The sequence below is a fragment of the Candoia aspera genome, chromosome 2 (genome assembly GCF_035149785.1).
Source record: "Candoia aspera isolate rCanAsp1 chromosome 2, rCanAsp1.hap2, whole genome shotgun sequence".
NCBI classification, from domain to species: Eukaryota; Metazoa; Chordata; class Lepidosauria; order Squamata; family Boidae; genus Candoia; species Candoia aspera.
Window position 1 is genome coordinate 230,920,735 of NC_086154.1, and position 19,560 is coordinate 230,940,294.

Below are 19,560 nucleotides of genomic sequence, written 5' to 3' on the forward strand. Positions count from 1 at the left end.
AATATTGTGATAGAAAATAACCTACACCAAAGATTACGCAGTTAGCTAATCAAGTGTTTATGTTTATATTATTAATGATAATGAAAATTGATATTTCATTTCTGCAGTCTCAAAAATATCCAGATTCAGTTTAGAATCTTATACTTTTAAATTAAAGAGTAGTAATTTTAAAGTATTGCAGAAAATTTAAAGACATACAGTTTTGCAGTATTGTCCAATAAAACATTGCTAGACAGATAAACAGCTTCAGTTGCGAACTTTTGAGAATTCATTAAGAAAACAAGTAATGGTGGGCTGGGAATCATCGCTATTGCTATTTTTTATAATTTTAATCAAATAACAGAGTTTTTTTCATTCTTTATGTCCTATCATCATTATACTAATGTACTTCCCCTTTCTTCAGGAAGTATCTAATGGCATTTAAGGGAGGGAAAACTCATTAGCTTCCTTCCTGACTAATGTAATTTTTATTTCCTGTTGTAACTGTGGCCTCAGCCAAAACCAACAATATAAATAGAAAACACTACCGTATGCAAAACACCAGCTCAAAAATACAGTACATTAAATGTCGAGTGGACAGTCCGCTGATTTTTAAGACATTTCTGCGTATCCATATCTTTCAATATTCTTTTTTTATTCATTTAAATGTCGCATGATGTAGGGGATATTGTGATGATAGTACAGGAATGCCTTTTTACATTTCTTTGCTTGATCTCAGTACCTAGCTTGTTTGCTATTTTAGGCTGTCAGCCAAGGTTAAAGGAGAAGGTGGAAGGAATTTTTTCCAGTCAGCAGACCAAGGCATTTTACCATCCATGATTGACAAAATTATAGTTTCAGTCAGTACCTTAAGACAGTTCTGTGCTGAATGTGTAAGCAAAGGCAGCTAGGTAAATAAGTTTTTAAAAAGTATATGTTTTAAAAGAAAACTCCCTAATGCTTGAATGAATAAGCAGTCTTTTAATGGTGTACATATTTAAAGGGAAAAGTTATTCTAATTTTAAAAAAACCTAAATCTGTATTTGTTAATTCAGCATAGCATATATTTCTGAAAATTAGTATCTAGTGGTAAGGAATATTATAACACAGAATTCAGAACAATAAGGAATGAGACTAGATTTTTTTATCATATGTATATATTAGATGCAGAAAATCCATCTAAAAGATACAGAAATTACTTCTCTACTAGCAATAGCATTGTTTCAAAAGTTCACATTTACATTAATAGAATTTGTTGCTCATATCTGCTTCAAACTATCATACAATTTGGATGCAAATACTGTGATTAAAATGTAAGGTAAATGAAATGTATGTTTAACCTTCTGTTTTCAAACAATAACACTATTAAATATCTTTAAACAAAACAATACTATAATATGAAAAAAATATTGCTAATCTGAAATCGAGGAATGTGTGTACATTTTACTAGTGTTTTGCATTGTGGGGAACACAGTGGAAAACTGTAGCTTAGGGTTAGGTAGTATGGCCCTCCAGATATGTGAATTAGTATTACCATAACCTTACTATTGGGAGTGCTGGCTGAGTGTGATAGGTGTTATGGTCCAAAATACATGGAGGGCAGCAAGCTCTATGAGCATAGTTTTAATGTAAACACCTTTGATTTTATTTTTGAATGTAGACATTACATCAACATTGTTACAAACATTTGCATGTACAGAAAGAGAGTATATGAAGAAGGGGGAGGCAAGAACAAGATAAGAGAGCTCTAAATTTATATATGTATTTATTTTACCATATTTATAACCTGCACCATTCCTAGCAGACTGTAGGCAGGGTACAACAAGAAAGCAAAAAACCTGATATGCAGAATACTCTCATCATCATCACAGAAAAACAAATCCTCACAATAAGCATCACAGGTGCCTGTAAAACTAAACAAACTAAACTAGATACTGAATGAACATTAGAATAATATTGTTTTAGTCACTTTATAAATGCCAGCAAGCTCAGGGCCATCTGTACCTCTGGGGTAGGTTATTCCATGGAGTCGGGACAGCTGCTGAGAAGGCCTGTTGCTTGGTCTATATCCCATGAATCTCGTGAGGATGGGGCATCTTCAACTTGAATGGATTGGATGGGCAGATATGATTCCGGCAAGGCACTGCCTGATATATTTTGTTGCTATTCAGTAAAGGGCTTTAAAGGTAATGATAAGCACTTTGAGTTGGGCTCAGAAGCTAACTGGCAACCAATGAAGTGACTTCAAAATAGGTGTTACTTTACCTTGACGTGATTGTCTCATCAGAAGTTTAGCCACTTCATTTGGTACCAACTGTAGCTTCCAGATCATCTCTAAAGGCATCCCCATGTGGAGTATATTACAGTAGTCAGACAAAGTCATAGGTTGCTATCTCAAGAACATCTTTATGCAAGTAGGATTGCAACTGGTATACCAGCAGAGCTTGGTGAAGGCTCTCCTGAGCATGGTTTATATCTGTGGTGTAAGGAGGAGCCAAGAATCCAGGAACCCCCCCCCCAACTCCTTCAGAGGGACTGTCAGTCCATCAAGAGTAATTACCAGAGCTTATGTTACTGACTTGCCCAGATTTCCATTAATGACTAGCATCGCAAACTTACTGGGATTTAATGTGACCCTTCAGGCCCTGGTTCATAATTTCTGTGATAATGTATAACTGAGTGTCATCCACATATTGATGATTTGAACCACTGAATGACTTCCTCTAGTGGTTTCACATAGATGTTAAATAACACACAGATTCCAGTAAGAAGGCGGAGGATAGGAGCCGCTTGATTGTCCCCTCTTAGTGGGAAGGCTGAATTACTTTTATTTTAATATCTTTGGCACCTACCTGGACTGGACTGGATTGGATTTGCATTGGAATAGACCTTTGAATTTGGCTTTTTGGCTGGTTTGGGGCTGTGTTGCTGCTAGCCACTCTGGCTGCATCCCCAGCCTCTCTGACTGCATTTGTTAAATTGTCAGGCCCATGACCTGAGCACATCGGAACTGTTGGGAGCCGGGCTCACTGGGTGGTTTTGAGACTGGAAGAGCAGGCTGGACTGGGCCGCAGATCAAAGGCGTGCGTCAGAGTAAGCAAGTAATCGGCCGCATTTTTGGACTGGGCATTGTTTGCGATGGAAGGTTGGACTGTGTGCTGGCCACGGTGGGACGGTGGGCTACTGAGCGAGATAGCTGGACAGACCAGAGGAATGGGCCAAAGGAAGAGGTGTTGCCTGCTTTTGGGGCCTGGTATGGGTTGCCCCTTGTTGTGCTGTGGGCTCAGTGCTGGCTGGAGGAGTGGGCCGGAGCCCCTGGCTGGGTTGTGTTTATCCTATTTCCTTACTTTGTTGCATTTCTGTCTTTTGCTGCCAGCATCTTTCGCTCTGCTGATGGTTACTTACATAGAATTTTCCAGCCCAAGAAGCCAAGAAAGACTCGGACTTTTGTCTGTGAGGGTCTGGATGGGGAACAACAGACTTCAAGTGAACCCTGGCAAGACTGAGTGGCTTTGGGTTTTGGGGCGATCTGGCTCTGGGACTATACCATCATTGGTGCTGGATGAGATTACACTGCCCCAAATAAACCCTGTGTGCAATCTGGGGTCTTCCTGGACTCACGACTCCTGCTCAATGAGCAGGTGGCAGTTGTGGCTAGGAGGGCCTTTGCAAAACTTATTGTGCACTAGTTATGCCTGTTCCTGAACCGAGGGGCCTTATAGTCATTCATGCCCTGGTCACCTCCTGGTTGGACTACTGCAATGCGCTCTACATAGAGCTGCCCTTGAAGAGTATCCAGAAACTTCAGCTGGTGCAGAATGTGGCAGTGCAGGAGGTTATGTGTGTTTCTGGCAGAATACATGTTACACCTCTGCTTTGCAAGCTGCATTGGTTACTACTCTGTTTCCTGGTCCAATTCAAGGTGCTGGTGTTGACCTTTAAAGCCCTTCATGGCATGGGACCGGGTTATTTGAGGAACCGCTTCTCCCCAATTTCATCTGCCTTTGCCACTAGATCCAACAAAGTGGGGATGTTACGGGTTCTGTCATCTAGGGATTTATATTTGGCAGGCCCTAGACAGCGGGCCTTTTCTGCTACGGCACCCACATTGTGGAATCTTCTCCCCCCAGAGGTGAGGTTGGCCTCATCACTCGTGAGCTTCCAAAGATCCTTCAAGACCTGGTTATGCTCGCAGGCCTGGGGACCCCAGGGGACAGGTGAACTACTGAGGTGGCTCCATTATTATTAACATCCCTTCATCTATTATTTTCTCTTTTTGGTTATGCTTTTATAGTTTTTAATTTTTTTTAATAATTATTATATAATGGTTTTAGGTAATGATTGTTCTATATATCTGCTGTTTTACTGGATTGTTGTATGCCACCCAGAGTCACTTTTCATGAGAAGTGAATTTCATGTATCATATAAATTTGATAAACGAACAAACACAGGAGAAAGCACCAAATCTTAAGGCACCCTACACTGGAATTCCCAGTTCTCACTCGAAGCACAAATTACCAAGCTCAGATTATCCTACTTCGGACACATTATGCAAAGACCTAGCTCTAATGTTGGGAAAGGTGGAAGGAAAGAGAAGAGGAGGACAACCAGAAGCAAGGTGGATGGACTCAGTTAGAATGGCAGTGGGTACACCAATTGGAAGACCCAGGTTAGGGACAGATCTTCATGGAGAAAACCTAGCTATGTGGTCACGAGGAGTTGACAACGACTTGATGGCACATAATCAGTCAATCAGATACTTACCACCACCCCATCACCATCAGCAAAAACTGCCCACTGAGGTAGAAGCAGAAGTGCAGCAGAACATTTTCCCCACTTCCCATTCCCTACAGGCAATCCAGAAGGATACCGTGGTTGATGGTACTGAAAATTGCCAAGAAGTCTGATTGGATGTAAAGGGGTATTCCCATAGTCTAGATCTTGACAAAGATCATAGACCAGAGCAACCGATACTGTTTCTAGCTTGAATCCAATGGATGGGAACTCTCTTTATAACTTTTTTCTTGTTCTCTGTTCATCAGATTCATCACCAAAATCTGTTTTTCACATACATTACAGAAGTATGATTTATTTGGGTTTGACTTACCCTGATTATAGATCTTTACTTTTAGTTGAAAGCAATGACCCTCCTCTAGAACAGTATCAGAACAGAGGCTAGTGTCTGTCCAAGTCTGTCCTTTCATTCCTTTGCCTTAGATGATTATACTTCCCCAGTGTAGGAAGTAGTGTTATCCTTCTATAAGACCTTGACAGTGCTTGATTATTGGCCCTTATATCATTGAATTGCTTTCTCATAGAAGGACATTACATATCTGCTGGCATAAATAAAATGGTACTTGATATTTCTATTTGTGTATGCTTCCTGCCTTGCATCTCTCTGGTCTTGCACAGTTGAACTATATAAGTGCAGTGATTCCATTAGCTGGAAATGGCTCCCTGCACCTATGCAACACTGATTCAATACAATGTATTACCCACAATAAACAACTTTCATGCACTTTTAGCCTCATAGAGTAGATCATATAGTAAGCTAATAAAACCAGTTAAGTTAATTTCAAATTATTTTCATGGTAAATTATGTGGAATTGCATTGTTTACAGGATTACAACTCTCAATGCTTTTATAAATTAGAATTAAATAAATAAAATGATTAGCTATTTTATTTTGATTTTCTTCTTTCATTTTTTAAAAAGAAATCTGACACCTTTAGATCTTAGAATATTGCAGGTGGCTGAAACGTAAGTTGGTTTATTTGGTTTTGGTTTAAGATGATGCTAAACACAACCAGTGATTCACCAAGATTATCCCAGTGAGCTTTATAATTTTGTTTGGATTTCAGTACAGGTCTCAATTGTTTTCCAACCATTATATCACTCTTGATCACATTAATTACTTCTAAGTTATACCTGACCTTTGAATGTAGTTTGGAAATTGAACATAGTAAAAAACAGAGCTAAAATGTGTGGCAATAAGATATTCATATCATATTACATTTGTTATACCATGGTGTATACAAAGCAGATTCAGGATGCTGGCTCTGAGCTTTTAAGACGTAAAGAGTTTAAGACCACATTAGCTAACGGTCCTACTAACATATGCATGAGCATATTTATGCAAGCATTAAGAATGGAATCAGAAGTCCTTTTCTGTGGCCCTTCTGAGAACTGCTAGGTGCTGGGAATAACGTTTTTTTCATTTATGGCCCCAAACCTTTGGAATTCCTTATCAAGTGAGATACACTTGGTTTCTTCACTGATGTTTTTCTTTTCTTTTCTTTTTTTTTAAAATAGGCATTTGTTTAAATTAAATTGAATTGTGCTTTACCTTCTAATGATTTTAACGTATTTGGATTTTGCCATTTTAGTTATATTTTCTTCATTATTCAGGCTGTTCTATGCTGTAGACCCTCAAAGGTAGTTTTAGAATTTCTGGTGTAGAAGTGTTTTCCACTTAAGATGAAAAAGAGCCCTCTGATTTAAACTTGTTTCAGAGTACTCTTAGAATGGTTATTTGGTTCTTCATCTTCACTTAGAAACAGTTACCTGAAATAAATAATGAAACTGCAATATAATATAGAAATAGTAAACATGCAAGGCTTTTGCGGCATTAACAATATAAAAATAGGAAATTCTAATTACGGCTTCAACAAGTTTAATGTTACCAAACTTTTACAGTAATTAATTCCCTCAAGAGCATTAGCCTCTACAGATAGCTACTCTTGGGTTATAGAATAAGAGAGAATATTTGTTTGAAAGTTACATGAGCAAATTCAGACTTCTCTAATGATTGCCTTAATATGAACAAGGAATTTTCAATCTTGTAGTTTTGTCTTTTTTTTCTTAGTTCACTTTTTATACAAAAATAATAATAGAGTTGAAACACTGCTGCTCAAAGCATTACCTCGTTGTCTTTCTTATAGATTTTATATTAAGGAATGTTGTTGATGATTCAGTATTGCTTCAATCTCTCCTGAAAAGAATTTAGTGGGTCACTGATAATGTGGCGCCAAAGTTTTGTTAATATAGTTAGTTGTTTCAATGCTGTTATTACTTGTGGGAGTTTGTGGTGCTTTTTGTTGCTATGCCAATCACTTGGCCTTAAAATAATGTTCTGTTGGAGAGAAAAAAGTCCTTTACTTTCCTGTGCCTTTCAGTAATGAAGCTGAAAAGATTTTTTGTACAATGACCATCTTGAAACTAATATGGATAATTAAGTCTTAATTATTTTCTCTAGTATGTTATAGAGCAATACTATAATGTTTCATGATTTAAAACTGCCTTGGTGGTGATTCTGTTTGTTTTAATTATCTTTGAGAGTGTGTCATGACAGTTTGACTTTAGAAATATATATCAAGATGTAGAACACCAATAGCTTGTATGCCCCAAGTGCTGAATGTGGTGTGTTGGTCCTCCTAGCCCAATTTGCATTTCCACATGGTTGGCCAGAGGACTATTGTAGACATTTTTCTACCAAAGTCACTTATAGCAGCCATTCCTTCTGAGGACTCCTGCAATTTCACCACAACCTCTGGGACATGGTGGCCAAAAGTACTAAATGTTGGACAGGCCTCCCCAGGCCTCCTTATGCTCCATTGCCATTATGATTGAAGATACTGCACATTACCAATCAAAGACAATATTTGTAGCTCAGGGTTGAACTGTGGAGTCCTTGCTGCTCTCTGAGACTTGTCGTTTTCTTGCAGATGTTTCATTGTCACTTCAGTGCACTGAAGATGTTGCCTAGTCTGGCAATGAAATGTCTGCAAGAAAATAACAAGGCTCAGAGAGCACCAAGGACTCCATACTGCACGTTCTCACAGATCTAGATTCCCTCACTGCACAAAGAATCCCAACCAGAAAATTTGATTGGATGCACTTAAAATTATCCTCTCAGGGATAACTGTTACAAATGGGTCTAATTCATAAAGGGGGGTTAGTATTGTGACATAAATGGTACATGGAATACTGCTTGACTGCTGGAACAATTCCAGGCGGTTGATAGTCCCATTCCATTCTTGATCGGTAGTTCCCATGAACAAAATTTAATAGGTTAATAATTTATTATTAATTATTTGAATTTATAAGCTGCCTGACTCCAATGGACTCTGGTGAATATAAATAAATATAATTGGTAAATAATTGGTAAATATAAATAAAAGGATGGAGCACCAGCTCCTCTATGGCTAAGCTGGGAGTGAATTGGGAGTGAAACTGCATGGGACTTGGCCATCAGATGGGAAAGTATGGTCCTAGAGTGGGCATGCCTAGCCAATTGCAACAGGAAGTTCACCAGCCTTGACCATGTCATTCTCAGCCACTTCTTCCACATGTATTTGACTCCCTACATAGAAAGGCTTCTGGGCTAAAAGAGGAAAAACCTGGAGCGCTATAGGCTTACTGCAGCCTGCAACCACAGCAAGCTGCTAGTGAGATGAGTTCCAGTGTATGGATATGTTGCTTACTACTGGTGCATGGCCAGTCTTCACATCTTAACAACTTTTTTAACAAGAAAGGTATGTGGATAAGTCCTGATAATTTCAACCCTCCCCCCAAGCACAAAAAACCTCAACTGCACACACCCAAGTGGTCAGAAACTTCCAGAGTAGGTGCCATGGGCAAAATACAGTTGGAAAAAAATAGTTTATCACACAGCAGAATCTTGAAATTTAAATCTGTGTCTCAATCAAGGTATAGCTACTCCATTCACAGCAACTTACCACTGTATATGCTCTTTAACCCTGGTCCTGACTCCTCCAATATTATCACTGTCCGAGATACTAAATGAGGGAAGTATGCATAATTGTCAGCATGCCTTTTTACTGTTGTTGAGGAATGTCTGAAATTTGGATTATGATTGTATGTGGGAACACTGACAGAATTACAGGCATCTTGCCAGTGATGTAATGATAGTTGCATGTCTGTGCAAAGACTTTGCCTGTGGTTTGGTATCTTGTTTGAGTTCAATGTATTCAGAGTCCTTTTTGAAAACTGATTACCTAAAACACGTCTTACTACTTTTTGAGAACTAAAATGTGTGTTTAGGCCTTGACTCATTGTTTTTGTGTATTCATAGGTGTCTATCACAACTCACAGTGATGTCAAAATGACATGTGTCAATTATGCAATTATGTAATTTGTGTCAATCACACCATAATGTCTGACACTAATACATAAGTCACATCATTTGCATGACAGTGTCTTGACTCACATGTCATTTGTCCCTCCCTTGACCCCTCCATGGCCTCCTACATGCATATTCCTAAAACTTTGGGAATTAATTTCAGTTTGGACTTGATGTTGCTTTGTTTAATTTTCAAATCAAAAACTACTCACTTTTTTACATTACTTTGAATACATTTAGTTCATCGATTAAATATAAAATAACATCTGAATATTTTGGTAAAACTCTTATAAAAGCCAATTCCATTCTCTATTTTTTAAATAAGAGCAGTGTGAGATGTACCAGTCCAAATTAGCATTGAAGCTACCATTGTGATGCTAAAAAACAAAGATAAAATTAATTCTGTATAGTTCTGCACATATTTGTCCATCTGCAGTTTTCTTTTCATGAAGTTTGAAAAGAAGAATAAAGGTCTGTGTAAGTGACAATAATACTATTTTGATAATATTTATCAATAAAATGAATCTAAGTGGCTGTAGTAGCTGGTTATTGGTTGTTGATGCCTTGAACTCTGAAATCCAACACGATTCTGTGTGCTTTTCATAGGAAAAAGTGGTATTAAGGGTCTTTCTTAAATGGCTATGAATCTTCTAGTTTTTTGTCCTAATTTATATGAGTATAGCATATATTGGAGATCTCCGCATGTCTGTAGAAGATTTTAATTTTTGTACATGTGCATCTTCTTGATGTTTTTTATTACAATATTACGTTACTTTATTCTATTGTGTGTTATGCCTACTTTTTACTCATATCTATATATTTTACTTGTGTGTGTTTCTATATAATGTTTTCTGGCATGAAGGTTGTAATAAAGGTTTGATTTGATTTGAAATAATACAGATAGTCCTCACTTAATGACTGTCCTGCTTAGCGACTGTTTGAAGTTACATTGGGGCTGAAAAAATAACTTAGCATCCGGTCCCTGCACTTAAAACTGTTGCAGCATCCCTGCGGTCATGTGATCAAGATTTGGGCACTTTACTACCAATTGTAATTTACAACTGTCACAGCGGTCCACTCTCACCTGATTGCCATTTGTGTGCTTCACAGCCAGCTTCTGACAAGCAGAGTCAGTGGAGAAGCTGGCAATAAAATCGTAAGTTGTGGTCATGTGATGTCTCACTTAATGACTGCATCACTTAGCGATGGAATTGTCGGTCCCAATTGTGGTTGTTAAGCAAGGACTACCAGTAATACAACTAATCAGTTGGAAGGGGGAGCACAGTTCTACATTAGAGAGAGCAGTCATAACATTCTGACAGGATGGATGTGTGTTAATGGATTTCTAAAATCCAGGAGGGAATGGTCCATTCTGATGTCAAGAAACAAGCTATTGCAGAGGAGGGGGAGCGCACTGAAAAGACACACTTCAGAGATCCTTGCAGATTGCAGTCCTTTAAAGATTTACAAGGCATGTATTGGAGTTCATCATTTCTAAATGTCTAAATACGTTACTTAAATTAGTACCATATTTTTAGTTATTAGGACTACCATTAAGAGTTATTTAGGGAAATAGGAATCTCTGATTTTCTTCATAAGTAGAGCAGCAATATGAGTGTCATCAACCTTTATAAGATGTCATATACTGGGTATCTCCTTGGCAGAAACAACATTTTTCAAAGTGCGTTATTGAGCAGTACCCACAAGTCTGTAAGAAAGTGATATGGGTTCCATCTTGGGAATACACTGCTTTTATAGACTTCTGACATTATCAATGATTCTCTCTGGTAACTTGGCAGAGGAAACTTAATCTTTAAATTCCAATTCTCTAACATGGCAAAAATGATAGCTCAGCCTCTGTTGTGAACTATGTAGCTTTTGAGATCCAGGAACTTAAAAATATTTAATTTCAGAGAATACCTTTCTGTTTTCTTTGATATATTTTATTTCAGAAACGTGGCCTAGTGGGTAAATTTAATTAGAATAATAGGTCTTCATATGCTGTGTTTAATTAGAATCTGTGGAAGTTTTTTTCTCAGTTGACTAATTTAATGCTATGTGTTGCTAATATAAGATATATCCTGATATGATGATTCACCTGTATGGAAAGTGAGAATTTATATATAAGCAAATTTTCTGAGATATATAGGAGTTTATTGCTATTCCATGTAATATGCTGTATGTGTGTTAATAAAACCCTATTAATAATTTACTCAAATAACTATTAGAAGCAAAAGCTTTCTAATAGCACTCTCAGCTACAGTATGAGCTCCACCTCCTTGCTACAGCTTTCAATAACTGACAAAACCGATCACTCACTCTTCACAAGTGGGGTTCTAATGACTTCAGTAAGAAGTTGCATAAGTTTAATCGGCACTTATAAAATAGAGTTAGAACTTGGATAAAGATTCTGGGGTAAGTATTACTGTTTCTGTTAGATTGGTCTCAAATGAGCTAGAGAGTATTGGGTTTAAGCTTTATTTCAGGACAATAGGTGTTTTTTTAAGTATAATGGTAGCTCATTTGTAAATTCTAAAGCTAATGTATTCTGGACATGTCCATTACAAAGTAATTCCTACTAGGTTCAGTGGAATTTACAGCCCAGGTAAGTAGGTAGAAGACTGTAGCAAAATTCACTAATTCACATTATGAGAATAACTAGATGGATTTTGCTATGTTAATTAGAGCTACTTAATACAGCTATTAAAGTGGAATACTTTACCTCTGTTCATTACCTGACTTCATAATTTAGCTTTAGCTACCGCAGCAGAAAGTTTTGTAAGCACTATGTTAGCAGAAGAAAATTCACTATTAAGGCATGACAGAAATATGGTCTGATCCAGGGCTGATTAAGTACTTAAACTTATGCCAGAGCATGGAATCTACCAGCACAGTGTTATTAGTTGTGCCCAAAATATCTTACGCTAGATAGTTGCCAGCATGTAAACTTATTTCACTGTTGCAGCATTTTCCTCTCTTGCTGGAGAATACAATTACCATGTATGTTTTCTATTTATGATTGTTTACACAGACGTTGCATAATAGAATAGTATTTTCTGAAAATAATTTTAAATAAAACTGTGCCTGTACCAACCTTAGATGCAGATGCTATTTATACTGAAGTTCTGGAGTCTGAGAAATACATTATATTTCAGATTCATGCTGTAATATGGATATGGCAAATTATTTTGAATTTTAATCATGCAGTTTTCTTTTTTAAGATACCAACATTTTCTGTTTATTGTTTTTCATTTATTTTTTAATAAGCAGTAACAGAACAAGTTTGACTTCACTTGTAAATTTAGGCTATATAAACTGGATAAGGATTATTTAAGTTTTGCTATTAACTAAATTTGAAACTATTATCATTTGCCAGTCTTTTCAGAGCCCAAAATGAAGCTACCATCCCAAAGTGTAGGTTTGGAGAAAAAAAAACCTGACAGCATGCTAAAGTATGAATAAAATATAATTGCAATTGTGAAATCTTTATAAGGGAGACATTTTCAATATATCATTCAAAATTCAGAAATACTTTAGATGAGACGATTAAAACAATTCATTAATGTGCAAGTTGCAAATATATTATTGCTGAGTTGTTTAAAATCAATACTGCTAAATTCTAGTACAACCAGCTTGCAATTTTTTTTTACTACCAACTCTCTAGATTGTTACTAGACTTAAAGCTACCTTTCTTTCCCCCAGAAATGAACCAAAACATCCCTTTGGGGTTTAGCTTTTTAGCTGCTTCATCAGTTGAACAATACTTTGGCACATGTCTCCTATACTTAAATTGATGTGGTCATAGTAGCAGAAAACTAAATCCCCTAAGGTTGAAAAGTTCTAATCCATTGTAGGTCATATAGATTAAAATCAACACTTCTTGATCCATAATCAAATCATGCATTATAGTAACTTTAATAACATAAATTAACTTAATTACATTAGTTAATTAAAATAATTACGTTTGCATTAAACTGCATGAAGCAAATAATTGATTCTCTGCTAGCTGATAGGCCAAATTCCTAAAGCCACTAGATCTGAACCTATATATGGTTTGCCTTATTTTTATTACAAGCTTCGTTTTGGTTTTTTAAATCTATTTAATTATTTTCTTTATATCTCAATTACCTCTGTAACCCATCATCATGTATAGAAAAAGAATGTAATGTGATTTCCCTCTGCTATATTGCTAGCCTGCAGAAGAATTGTTGATCAGTTTTGCTTAACTTGATGGTGGAACCTGGATTAAGGACATTAGAGCCACAATGCAGAAAGACATTCTGATGGATTCTAATGCACTTGTCCCCCCCCCCCCGTTTCTATCTGCAGTACTGCACTGCAGATAGCATAGCCTTCTATATTAGACTTACTGTTGCAGCTATAAAATGTTCTGTCTTTGCCAATATAGTAACTAATGCATCAGAACAATTATCATTTTATTACCTTTGTTGAAGAATCCTATTACAGGGAGCAGTTCAGACACATAGTCTATATAATTTTTCAAATAATTGTACAATTGGAAGATTCCATTATGTTCAGAATTGGCAGCTCTCTCTATAGAATGTGGTAGCAAACAATTATTTGTAGACCTTAAAGTATCTTTATGAGGGATAAAAAAACAGTTAACATTCCTTTCCTCTTAGTGCAAAGTTGATAAAATCCTCCCTAGTAAGGTATCTGCTTTATTTAATTTTTTTCTTTTCAACAGTTGTGTCTAGGAGTGATTCCACTGGAGAGAGAACAGAGATTTTAAAGGAAAAAACAAGCAGCATTCAAGCTCTGAACTTCCATTTCCCACAAGTCTCAAATCAGTGTTCCTCTCTCAGTTCATTTGGATTTAAGAGTTAGATGGTATAAAAGAGCAGAACTAGAAGAAGCAAATCTTCAGAATGCATATAATTTTTGGGGTACAGTAGGTCATTATGGAATGAGGTGGTGATTAGCATGAGGAATAAGATGAATCTGTATCTCTAGTTTGCTCTCTGCTTCTCTTAAAACTACATTTTTAAAGCCAGTCCTCTGAAAATTAGGTCCTGAAAGGTAGACGAAAAATATGGCTAAAAATGGCTTCCAGGGAGTGCATGTAGATACAATCAGTGAGATGTAAATCCTTTACTAGTTCTAGGTCCAGCAAATGATTAATAGTCATTAGTCTACTATTTCATAGTAGATCATCTGCTGGATACTCAGTATTGAATTTACTTTCATCCTAAAATGCATGCTGAACTTTTTTTATTTTTTATAGAAAGGTTGTTCTCCAAGGAGCTTTGCATTATAGCCAAGACTTCAGTTGTTTAGAAATGCTGACAAATATATGAAATTGAGAAGTATATGATTGTCCTAAAACCTTAGCGTTCTACATATTTATTAAATGGTTGCATACTCTTTCTGACATATTCAAATTTCACAAACAATCATATGAAAGTTGTTAGAAGTAACTACCTATTATAAGTTGGGCAGCCTTATAAATCTGTTTCATAAATAATAATAAATAAATAATCAAGTAGACCAATACTGAGGTATTCTAAAGGTTACATAAACCATGCTACAATACCAAACATGTAACCATGTTACATAAACCATGCTACATTACCAATTAAGACTGTACCTCTTAACCTTTTATTATTAGTTTATTAATGTTATGGCTTGTTATATTTTTGTACAGATCTCTCCATTCTAAAATGGAAGATCTTTATTCATTATGAAGACATGATTATGAGATTGTTGCCAGAGTCATCTTTTGTGATCCTTGCCAAGGAATGACAGTGATTTTTCAGAACAATATGATTCTTTACATCAGAAGGAACAGCCAAGATTAAACAATGCCATTGTTTGATTTATCTTTTATATTATTTACAAAGTATAGTGGCCATGTGGATAAAGTTAATTAACTCTGTTCTTGAAAGTTAGATATTGTATATGGTTATAGATCACTCTGGTCAGATAGCTATATGATCCATTGCTTTGTTGCTGTCTCATATTCTATAATGAAGTCTATATATTTTTTAATACGTTACATTAGCTTTCACAGGAAATAAACTACAAAAAATCAATTTTTATGAACAATGCAAATTGCTGAGTAGTGTACTTTACATAATGTTTCTCATACAACAAAATTAAGAAATGTTGCAATACTATAGGTTGAGAAGTAGAAAACTACTAAAAAAAGACAGTACTGTATATATCAGGCAGTTTTGGGATATGTAACTTGGAACTCTGTACTCTTATTATTATTTAACTTTTCTAGAACTGTAACTGGAGGGTTAAATTTAAACCTCTAGATTACAGACAAATTGAGAAAATTTTACTGTTGCATCATAATTGTTAATGCATGATGTATGCAATATTGCCTTATCAGTAAACTGTGATGAAGCTTCAACTTCATAAGCTGTGACAGGAAGATATGGTTAATCCAAAACAGAAGTAAGAAGTCTTCAAAGTCATCCACATTACTTGCAGGAGAAGGGGGCATTGAGAAATTACTTTTAACACTAAATTATGGTTAGCTTCATGTCCAAGCTAATGCGCTGCATGGCAGTCCATATCTAATTACTTTAAATATTATTTTTATACACTCTGTGAGGGATCTTTAAAGAAAGTGTTACTTCGGGAATTACACCAACATTTTATAATTTATTTGAGGCATATTGAAAGAAATTGCTGGTTAACAGTTTTTAATTTTATTATGTTTAATTGTGATCTAGTTTACATAATCATACAGACACTATTAAAATGCATTCAAAGGTAATTGTCATCTGCCATTGTGTGCTTGTGTGTATACACAAACACACACACTCACAGACACACACATATGCACCCACACACAAACACACATTCATACCACTTTAGATCTAGTTCTAATGTATAATGTAGCAGTTAAATATGTGATCAAACTGGATTCATCTGGAAAAAATGGAGAAATGTGTGCAGTCTAAGCTTCCTTTTTTCACCCCTGTTTTTATGAAGTCTTAGGAAAAACAAGAGCATCACCTTGTGTCATCATAATGAAATTTAGTTTTACGTGCTCAAAATTATGTGCTATGCTTCCTTAAGTTGGGTTTTATGCTAAAACACAATTAATTCAAAATAAACTTTATATATTGGGTGCAAAAGTGACACCCAGTGGCCAATTCTATTTCATAGGAACTTCTAATTCATTAATAAGATGTAAGTAAATCTTCTGAGCTCATAGGATTGTGATGTTAGAAATCCTTTCAGCCTCATACAGTTTCAAAATATTCTGCTGTTAGAAAGACTTCTATAAATCTAGATTTAATGGTAATTCAAATACCTGCAAGAAATAGCAGTTTCTTCTCTACTGAAATAGAGGAGCTGTATTTCCCGCCTACTTCATTTGAGGGGCATCAAAAATTAGTGATTTTCATCTCTGTTTCACTTAAAAAAATGGAATGTCTTTTGTTCCAAAAATTAGCATTTTCTTAATATAAGCCCATAATATCAATTCACTTGTGAGCAATTTTATTTCAAAACTTTTTGTAACTTTTAATATAAGTAGCTGTACATTTGCCAGAAGGAAGGATCCACATTGTGCAGGAAGCATAAAATAGCAGTGTTCTGCATACTTTCAATTTTAAGGCATATTCAGACTTCCATACTTTGGAAGAAAATTATGATAAAGGCTTCATCTTACCCTGTTATCTAATCAACCATCAGCATGTTAATTTATTTCCTCCTGCAGCTGCTATTTTGCATTAATTCAGGATAATCTAAATTTAGTCATATTATAATACATGGTAGCTTCTGTGTAAAAGAAAATGTCTTAGGATAAGGATTCTCAAGTTGTAGGCCATGACTCCCTTGGAGGCCACGAGCCAGTTTGAGAGGGGTCATAAAGTTATGGGGGCCAGAACATTTTAAAGGATGTCAAAAAGGAACCTCAGTGTCTGTAGAGATCTAACCTTTGGGCAAGGCAGGTAGAAAGAGTCTGCACTGCACATGGCACATGACTGACAGGAAGGAGAGGTACAGGCCCAGACAAGGGTTGACCCCTCAGAATTGAGAACAGAGAATGTCAGCAAGCACACCACATTAGATAACTACTGGTAGAAACAGCACACTCACTTGACTCCTTCTGCCACCATTGGTGGACAACTGCTCTTGCCAGCAAAAGGCAGCAGGAACAGGAAACAGATTCTGATCAGTACCTACCACATGGTCAGCCTCCACATGAGTGGATACCAGATGCTTAGTACATTGGAAGAAGCCTCCTTTCCACTCCTGGTTTGGCAACTCAGGTTCAGCCTCCTTCCCCAGTGCTAGGTGCTCTTTCACCAGCTGTACAAGTTACAGGCCCTTCAAGCACCTTGGAACTCTCAAAGCAGTGACAGTCATCTTCCTTCCATGGCAAAGGACATCCAGTCTCTTTTTCAGGCAGTTCTTTTGCGCCCCCCTCCCTCGCCATTGCAGGCTGTCTAATTGTTCCCACATATTAAAAGGAGCGTCCTAATATCCAATTCATCCCAGGAGAGTTATCATGGCTGTTGGGCCACCATGACTTGAATATACTAGAAGGACTGACTAGAGGATCCAGATTGCGAGAACACCATAGAAAGCAAGCAGGTAATCTCCAGAAGTGCTTCACCATCCTTAGGTTATTTCTGCTACCTTACATTGTTGTTGTTTTTTCCCTCCTTCCTTTGCTTCTTTCCCTTTAAAATGATTTCCCATCCCCTTCACCTTTCCCACCCTCCCTTCAAAGCTCTTGTTAAAGGAACCCATATTTCCCAAGCAGGAACTTAACAGGAAGGAACTTCACCCAGAAAGATGGAAATCCCAGCCATCTGCTCCTCAGGGGTAATTATGCCCAGTGGAGAGCAGCATGCAAAGTAAGCTCCTACTCAGGGGCAGCTTTGCCAACTGTAAAGCCATCAGAGGTCAGCCAGCCTCCCCAAAAGCAATTCAATTCCCATCAGCCCCAGCTAGCTGTTTGGGATGATAAGAATTGTCATCTTGAGATTCTAGGTTGTAGTGCAAAGAGCCCCCCCCCCCAATATTAGAAAAAGTTTCATTCTTCCAGCTGATCTTGAATTATCATCATTGTCATCATCCCAAGTTTTGTTGGAGCCACAGCACAAATAAGTTTGTGAACCCCTGTTTTAGGACCGAGAGCTGTGACGTGGGAGGGTAATGATTGGATCTTCCATCTTTGACTTGAAAAGTAGTGTGGGTTAAATATAGTCCTTTTTCAACAGATATGCACTCTTTTCTTGATTTAATTCCTGTTTCCCAGGTTGTTGTTAGCATCAGAATGAAATGAGAAAATAGTAAATATCTGTCCCTATCTCATGCTGCAACTGTTTGCACCATTTATCATATCTAATTTGATCTTTCAAGGCAGCAGTTCCCAATATATTTAAGTTCCATTTAATTTTAAGGAGTCTATTTCTTAATAGATTATAGTATTGCACTGAGTATCAGTTACAGAATTGTGTTAGTGTATCGATGATTGAATTCTTCCATAATGTCCTGCTTTGAATATTGGCTGCTTGGCTGACATGTTACTTTTCTGATGAGAAGACGCACATTGGACTGAGTTGTAATAGAACCTTATACAAATGCAGTTTACAAGTCTCCGGCTAAACTAAATGAAGTTCCTGATCCCCAAGTTTCCCTTTCATTTGTGAGTGTAAGGCAGTAATTTATTAAAGAAACGTAAGTTTGTATTTAAGTATTTCACTTCTGCACTTTGAAAATGAGCACTAATTATTTTAAATGGAAGAAAAAATGAAAACTGTTGTGCAGAGGGTGTTCCTTTCTGCCTTGCCACACTATGGTCAACGTAGTATTTTGGTTTTATGCCTATTGTGCAATGACAAAGGTTTATTTTTCCTTTGTTCTTTTCAGAGCGCTGCAGCAGCTCCCAGTCCAGTGCTAGGAAACATTCCCCCAGGAGATGGCATGCCAGTAGGTCCTGTACCACCGGGTTTTTTTCAGGTATTCAGAAAAATTTGATTATAGGGCTTTCAGAAAGTAGAAAAGGGACAGTAGCATTATTTGGCACTGCCGTGAAAGAATACCATTTCTACCATGAATAAAATGCACAGTATTTCAGATGGTTGGGATAGAAGAGAGTATTACCACAGATGGTTTGTCGCAGTAGAGAATAAGTTTATGCTATTTATATAAGCAGTGCATATTTAAAATCTACAATAAAATGTTAAATATGCTATGATAACTTAGTATAAATGTGCCACAGGTGAGGTTGTATGATAGAAGAAATTGGTTGCTTGCTTTGTCTTCGTAGTTAAATCTAACTTAAATTGTATTATTTTGATACTTGATTAAAGATATATGCTGTAGCAAACGGTAGCTTAATACTACTAGGCAAGTTCAAACTAGCAATGTGTAGTCTAGAAATTCCAGAATGTTCTCTTAAAGAGGAAGCTGTGTGAAACTGAGATTGGTGTCCTCTCAGTTCAT

General features: G+C 36.7%; 1 protein-coding gene across 13 annotated transcripts in view; it reads left to right on the forward strand.

Annotated features, from left to right (window-relative positions):
* Positions 1-19,560, forward strand: part of SSBP2 (single stranded DNA binding protein 2) — a 162,554-nt gene that overhangs the window by 98,356 nt on the left and 44,638 nt on the right. For 8 of the 13 annotated variants that reach the window (XM_063295463.1, XM_063295465.1, XM_063295467.1 and 5 more), the window contains exon 5: positions 18,985-19,074. The exons of the other annotated variants lie outside the window; for them this stretch is intronic. In XM_063295463.1, coding sequence (XP_063151533.1) covers positions 18,985-19,074 — 90 coding nt within the window. The remainder of the gene's footprint in view (positions 1-18,984; positions 19,075-19,560) is intronic. 13 annotated transcript variants of the gene reach the window in all.